The sequence below is a fragment of the Nasonia vitripennis genome, assembly GCF_009193385.2.
Source record: "Nasonia vitripennis strain AsymCx chromosome 5 unlocalized genomic scaffold, Nvit_psr_1.1 chr5_random0002, whole genome shotgun sequence".
NCBI classification, from domain to species: domain Eukaryota; kingdom Metazoa; phylum Arthropoda; class Insecta; order Hymenoptera; family Pteromalidae; genus Nasonia; species Nasonia vitripennis.
In genome coordinates, this window is record NW_022279652.1 from 2,818,756 (window position 1) to 2,826,608 (window position 7,853).

The 7,853-nt window shown below is 32.4% G+C and overlaps 1 protein-coding gene across 2 annotated transcripts in view; it reads right to left on the reverse strand.

Annotated features, from left to right (window-relative positions):
* The window catches only part of LOC100115774 (potential E3 ubiquitin-protein ligase ariadne-2), a 93,093-nt gene extending 86,218 nt beyond the window's left edge, over positions 1–6,875 (reverse strand). Inside the window, exon 1 of one of the 2 annotated variants that reach the window (XM_031932837.2) lies at positions 5,796–6,875. In XM_031932837.2, coding sequence (XP_031788697.1) covers positions 5,796–6,318 — 523 coding nt within the window. In that variant the 5' untranslated portion in view covers positions 6,319–6,875. The remainder of the gene's footprint in view (positions 1–5,795) is intronic. The other variant, XM_031932838.2, reaches the window with a different exon arrangement.
* Between the last annotated feature and the right edge of the window lie 978 nt (positions 6,876–7,853).

Sequence of the window (7,853 nt, forward strand, 5' to 3'; positions counted from 1 at the left end):
TTAATGATCTGTAGCTCATAAGGGATGCATTTTTAACTAAAACTACCCAAATACTGTTTTTTGTGAAATTTTCTGAATTTTTCAATAAAAATACTTTTAAAGCCCTGTATATTTGTTAAGGCTACCTTATTTGCATTTTAAACCTCGAAATATAAATAAATTATTAAATATAACACATGTTGGTATCGGTAGTCATGAAATGTACTAGGTTATAAGTGTCCAATTTGCATGTAAAACTACTTATTAGCCATTATATCAATTTTTGCATTTTTTACCTATTTTTAATGATCTGTAGCTCATAAGGGATACATTTGTTAAATAAAACTACCCAAATACTTTTTTTTGTGAAATTTTCTGAATTTTTCAATAAAAATACTTTTAAAGCCCTACCCTAGTGGAAATGAATTGTGTGCCAAAGTGTGCCAAAATGTGCCAAAATGTGCCATAGTGTGCCATAATGCTCCAAAGTGTTCAAATTCGGAAATTTATTACACTTTGGCATACCTTGGTATACTTTGGCACACTCTGGCACACTTTGGCACATTTTGACACACATGGGTTTTTCGGAAATTGAGGACTTTTTGCACGAAATTTGGAAAACTTGTATTCCCGACGGATTCCTCTGTTGAGGCATGTTTTTCCAAAATTTACGGCGGACAGCAGCTTTAAGGCAATTATGGGCAATTCTTAATTAATATTGTAAAAGTACTAAGTATTTAAAGCTGCTTGTAGTACATGAGTTTAAATTTTTGTATTAACTGTAACGAGTACTTGTGGCTCAGTGGTAGACCTTCAGCTTACTAACCCAAAGGATCCGGGTTCAAGTCTTACCGACGCTAGAATTTTTTTTTTTTTTTTTTTAATAAATTATTTATTGTTACGTTCTATAACTGGGACTTCAAGCTCCGCGTGCCGTCGATATGACGGCATCGTGCAGTGGCAATGTTTTGGCGCACGGGCGGCGGGATATATCTCACTGTACCGAAGTGTGCCAAAGTGTGCCAAAGTGTGCCAAAGTGTGCCAAAATGTGCCATAGTGTGCCATGCTGTGTCATACCGTGCCAAACTGTGCTATACTGTGCCATACTTTGTTAAAAAAGAAATGTTTGTTTCCGAAAAACCCATGTGTGTCAAAGTGTGCCAAAGTGTGCCAAAGTGCAGCAAATTACCGAATTTGAACACTTTGGCACACTTTGGCACAGTGTGGTACACTTTAGCACACTTTGGAACACTTTGGAACACTTTGGCACACTTTGACACACTTTAGCATACTTTGGAACACTTTGGCACACCCAATTATTTCCACTAGGGTATATATATATATATATATATATATATATATATATATATAGGGCTTTAAAAGTATTTTAAAGTTTTAAATATATATGTGTGTGTGTGTGTGTGTGTGTTAAGGCTACGTTATTTGCATTTTAAACCTTAAAATATAAAAATCTAAATGATTGATCCAGACTCCGACAACCTCAATACAGTAAAAAGATACCTTTTTATAGTAAAAAGTAGCTGTACAGTTTCAGAATGGGCCTGACCTTCGACTAGAAGTTATGTAGGAAACAAACATGATATAATGGCTAATAAGTAGTTTTACATGCAAATTTGACACTTATAACCTAGTACATTTCATGACTACCGATACCAACATGTGTTATATTTAATAATTTATTTATATTTTGAGGTTTAAAATGCAAATAAGGTAGCCTTAACATATATACAGGGCTTTAAAAGTATTTTTATTGAAATATTCAGAAAATTTCACCAAAAAAAGTATTTGGATGGTTTTAGTTAAAAATGCATCCCATATGAGCTACAAAGCATTAAAAATAGGCAAAAAATGCAAAAATTGCTTAAAATTTCAACTTTGACCAGCTAGAACCCGAAGACAAATGAAGGAATCGGGCTGAAATTTTTTTTTGGGAGTTTGGGTACAACATATCGAACATGTGTATATAGTGTTTAGGCAAAAATTAAAATTTTCATCTTCGATTTCACAGAGAACCACCCATATATATGTATCTACTTCTAGTATTATATTAAAGTATACCTAAGGAATCTGTGTGCCGTGAACACATTCACATCTTTTCTCAATGACTGACATATTTTATTTTATTAGTTTATTATTAATTTAATAATTCATGATAAACGATATTGTTTGTATATATCTTATTATATCATCATTATTTTTGCTTTTATCCTCAAAACTTGAATTTTTTTAAAGTAAAATTGTTAAATTTTGCTTCCTCCTAGAAGAAGCTTTGTAATAGTAAAATTTTGAGATTCGTCAAAACTTCTAGAAAATACTTTTTGGTGATAGAACTTCAAATTAAGTGTTTTTAGAAAATGTCCGTATGTGTGTGTGTGCGTGCGTGAGTGCACGGAAAGAATTTTACAATAAAAATTACATAGAAATTCAGGATCAAAATTATCATGCTAGCACAATAACGTAAGGACGCCCCGCCATCTAGAGCACTTTTACTGCATCGTCACAGTAAAATTTTCGGTACTTTTTTATTTTTCTCCATAACCTCTACATTATGATATTTTGTTGTATACATGTTCGTGACGCATTCTTAACGTCATATTATTGATATATAAAAGGTTATTTGTATTTGACACACTTTGAACCAAGAAATTCGTTGGATTCAACGAGCGTGCATCAGGGTTAAATTTGGAGGTTATGGAAGCAGATGACGCTCATAGCCGCGCATGAATTTCCTTTGCAGCAAAACTTTCGGAAAGACACGGCGGCCCACGATTACCGTGCTATTCCGGTAATTTTTACTGAAAAATTTTGTCCGTGTGTAGACGCCTGTATCTCAGCTTATACTCAGTGGATTTTAACCCACCAAGTCTCATTTTCTTTTTTTTTACTAGAACATGGTGGGAAAAAGTCCGTTTTTACATTTTGTGTACGTGTTTTTTTTTATAGTGATTTTCTAGTTTTGAGATTTGGAAGTTATTGGAAAAGTTGATAAAAGTAAATTGCTTAAGGGGATGTTGGCGCAAAAGCTTCGCAAATCCGCCACGGGGTATTTTGTATTTCCAAACTTCTAGAAAAACAGAAAGTCCGATTGAATTTTTCTTTCGGTAGAACGATTCATTAAACTTAACACTATGGCGCTACAGACTCGGTTTGTCATTTGCAAACTTTATTCAAAAAGTTTTATGTAATAGAAAAACAGTGTTTTTATTGGGACGACATCCCCTTAATATGTACCTAAAAGAGAATAAAATTTACCTATCTTTTTACCGCGGACAATTTTCACTTTTTAATTATTTTATAGATTAAAATTTTTTGTAATGCTAAAAAAATAATGATTTTGGAGCTCACAACCCCAGTTTTGGTGTTATCATCCGGATTGTACTTCCATTAATGGTTAGATGAACTATACATAGCAGGCGCATACAAAATTTTTAATTGTCTTAACTTTTTAAAAAACTAGATGGATATCCATGCGGATATCCATATGGAATATCCACATGGAATCTATATTATAAATCCATATGGAATACACATGAATCCATATAGATTATCCACATCGAAAATCCACCTGGATATCCAGGTATATAATTTCAACAGGGTGTGATATTCTAACCATTGCAGAGCGCCTACACATACAGCTTATTTTGAGGTCATTCAAAATTAAGAAAAAAATAAACAATAAAACAAGTTAATATATGCGTGTATATATTGTGAATTAACTTATTTAATCTTAGTATCTGTTATGTATTGCTTTCTCCTAGAGAAAGCTTTGTAATAGTAAAATTTTCAGTTTCAAGAAGACGTTTTAAGAAATTGTTTGTAAGGATGGATGGGTGTGTGTATGTGTTTTGATTCTGACCATTTAGTGGCCATTTTTCGATTTTTGAAAAAATATTTTTGCTTATTTTTTGATGAAATGATTTATACAATGTATCTAACAATAATATATGTAAAAGAGCATGAAATTGCCTACTTTTTCCCGCTAAGATTTTCCAAATTGATTGTTCTGTTAAATTTTTATGATAAAAAAGGTGTTTTTTTTTAAAAGATTCATATCTTTAAAACTAAATAGTTAAACGTTTTGAAAAAAATTATGATAATAGAAAAGAATAATATCTACTTGCTGTAAAAATTTAAAACTATTTTAACAACTTGTTTTTAAGCTAAAAATTGAAAACTAAAAAAAATGGGCTTTCTATGTCGTACGATTACGGGAGTGAAAAGGCTTTAATTCCCTGGTAGAAATGCCAACGGTTCAATGGCTTAGCAATGGCTTACTTAACCAATAACGCTAAACTTAGCGGTTCTTAAGCCACACTTCATTTTAAATTTTAGCTTGGCATTCGTTAAAGCAGTTAGCTAAGTCTAAAGGTCTGAGCAAATCCGAACCGTTAATTTTCTACCAGGGTTAAGTTAAAATTTTGGGAAAATATCGATCTTTTGATGACTGTGGCTAGGTTATTTTTGCAGCTTATGAAATTGTTTAGTTTAAAAAATATAAAGATTCAAATTTTTTGTCTCCCACCCTGTATACCCTGTATTACTGAAGAATTATTTTTGTTAATTTGTATAACTCGTCATCTAAAGCTCAGAATGTTTTGAGAACCATATTTTATGGTTTTATGAGGTAGAAAATGTCTGTGCAAATGACTTTGTGTGTGTGTGTACGTCCCTACTAAAAAAAGCAGATTTAAAGTGTATATAGTGTGTACGTTATTACACCTGTCACACACCTATTACACCTATTATACACTGTCAACCGGAAGTCGTGTTATGGAAATGAAAAATAGATGGCCAAATTTCAATCTACTTTATTACATTAAATAAATGATGATTTGAGAAAATTCTGTTTTGACGTGAAAATAAATTTTATACTTTTCGATCTAATTCCAACAATCGCATGAAATGCTAATGTAGCATTTATAAAATAGTGTTAAAAAATAAAGTAAGGTTAGAAACCACGCTTTCAAAGAATATAGGGCACGGTGATTCCAGAAGGCTTTGTACATACTTCGTACTGTATACTTGCCATCGTGGCGATATCGCGCCCTTTGTATATAGAAATTCAACTAAACTGTGCACTTTTTAATTCTACTAGAGTTTGAACAGCACGCTTCGCGTGCCCTAACCTATAAAGGACGTTTAGTCAATCTTGGCTTCACAGGATCCGGTCATGACTTTTTTATAGGTACTAGACTTGGCGCAGTGTGCTGCGCGCACTGTAGTAGACTATAATTTCATTAATTTATTAAATGGAATATAAATACTTGATTGATATTTTTAATATTTGTTTTCTATCACGGAAATATATCAAACTTTACAATATATGATTCATTTCGCGCTCATATAAATTTCAAAATTGCCGCGGTTTTGTTGCCAACTTCCTTTTAAAATTTTAAGGTTATGTCTCGAGAATAGAATAGTCTCGAGAGTAGAATGTCTCTAGAATATTATAATTACACAAATTATAATTTGATATGTATTATAGTATTATATTACATTTTTAATATTAGAATCAATTTTAGAAATCAAAAACAAATCAAAAAATTCTAACGATACTTTTGACGCATGTGCACTACATGAGCCAATCATATTGACGCATTCTTGGCTTCACTTCATCCGGTCATGACTTTTTTATATAGGGATTCAGGTACTTTTCTAGAAATATAACCTTCCAAAAACATATTTATAGTGCAAATGGATTATGACTGCATCAATGTAAAATCAATTATAGCCATTTCATGTTGATGTGGCAGTAATTTTATAGATACACAACATCTTTAACTAAATTATTTACCTGTAGAAATTCCTTGGGAAATTTGAGTTTCAAAATGTGTACCCCAACATTCCTTGCAAAAAGAATGTCCACAGCTTAAATTGCTAAATCTATCAGTTGGTAAACTTGATAAACAAACTAAACATATATTGCTTCTATGAAAATTTGAATGAAAAGATGATTCTATTGTTTGTACAAGTTTTATACATGAATCATTTATTATATTAGAAGCATTATTTTGATACTTGACGAGAATATCTTGTAAAGCCCAATCATGTGCATGTAAATAAAGCTTTGCTAAAGATGGAGTTATCTGTAAATTAGTACTTAATACTTCTACATTTTCATTTAATAGTCTTTCTACTTCATCTACTCGTAAACATTCATAAACTGCATATTCTGGATCACGATGCTGTGGATTATAATCGATGTGATTTTCTGTTTCGTTATCCCACGGTTGAGTACTGTAATAGTCTTCATAACCAGTATCACCACAATCTGAATCAGAACAGTCCATTTCACTCTCACATTCTGCTCCCGACATGTTATTAAATAATCATTGAGCATTACACATTTTTCATAACCTATCTTTTTAGGGTTATAATGTTATTGATAATATATTCATATATAATACTATTTCAAAATTACATTAAATTGATGTAAATTAAAGAAATACGAGCCAAACATTTTCGAACAGTTCAATGTTTAAATACACAAAATTTAAAAAAAAATATCAAGTTTATTAGCACTCATTTTTGCTATAAATAAAACATTTTAAACTTTGAAAAATGTCGTAATTTAGTTCAAATTTTCTAGACTTCAACCATAAAAAAATTTATAAATAATATCAGTACGTGGCGATTTGTGACATATTTCTAAAATTCACTAAGCAATTGTTTACTAATTGTATTTATATAAATTTCTATTTCTATCTTCTTTTTCTTTGAATAAGTTATTGGCTACAAGCCGTTTAGAGTTTCTATCTTCTATATTTGCCCTACGTTATTTTTAATTCAAAATTTTCTTCCTTAAAATATTTTTTTTGTACTAATCTTGTATTAAGGGTGCGTTCGATTTACCGTATGACGTAGTGTCGTGTACCCAAAATGTCCGCGTCCGGCCGATACAATGTTTCGAATCTAATCATTCGATCCAACTGTCCAAGTGTCCAACACCATGTTCCGTATCCAAAGTTGTAGATGGCGTTATTTCCTATATGCTTTAAAAATGCAAGATGTGGGATTTATATGAACATTATATTTTTTATATTTCTTGTTTCTTCTAACGGGTCAAATCACCAGCAAAGACAAAAGACTCCTGCTAGATAAAAACATCCTCACGCTGGAAGAGTCAGCAAAGATGCTGGAGATTCTGAAGGCAGCCAAGGACCAAATAGTAGGGTTGGAACCACTGCAGCGGCGCAGAGAGATCTGGAGCCATTACGTCCACGCCTACGCAAACTCATCTAGTTGTTATGAATGGCAACATGAAGGATCTCATTCGCTTGTTGCAAGAAAGCACTCAAGAAGGCACAAGTCGAAATCAGCGACAAACTGGTTGATAGGATGACTTCAATCGCAAGAGAGAACGTCGAAATGAACACGAATCTGGAGGACTTAAACGAGACGTTCAAAGGTGGAATGAGAAAACTGACAAAGTCAGTAGAGAAACTGAAACTCAAAGATCATCAGAGTGCAGGCAGTAAGCCTAAGGTCATCCCCGCGTAAAAATATTATATGAGATCTCATATGAGATCACGCGAACGTACAGACTTAAGCTAGACTCAGAATACGCTCCTTTCAAGGACTTCTTGCTCTCGGAATTAAGATCACGAAAGTTGTTCTATATATTCGAAAGACACGATCACGGTTTGGTAAACCAAGACGAACTTGATCATGACAAGAACATTGTACGGGAAATTATTTTAAATAAAATAGATGATAATTATCACCTGTATACCATGAATATTAAAGACCCAGTAAAATTACTGGAAAAGATTAAAAAAATGAAAAGGAACGAATTCAAAACCAACGCCCACACAGCTCAAAGACGACTGTTTAACCGAAAGTTTATGGGTCC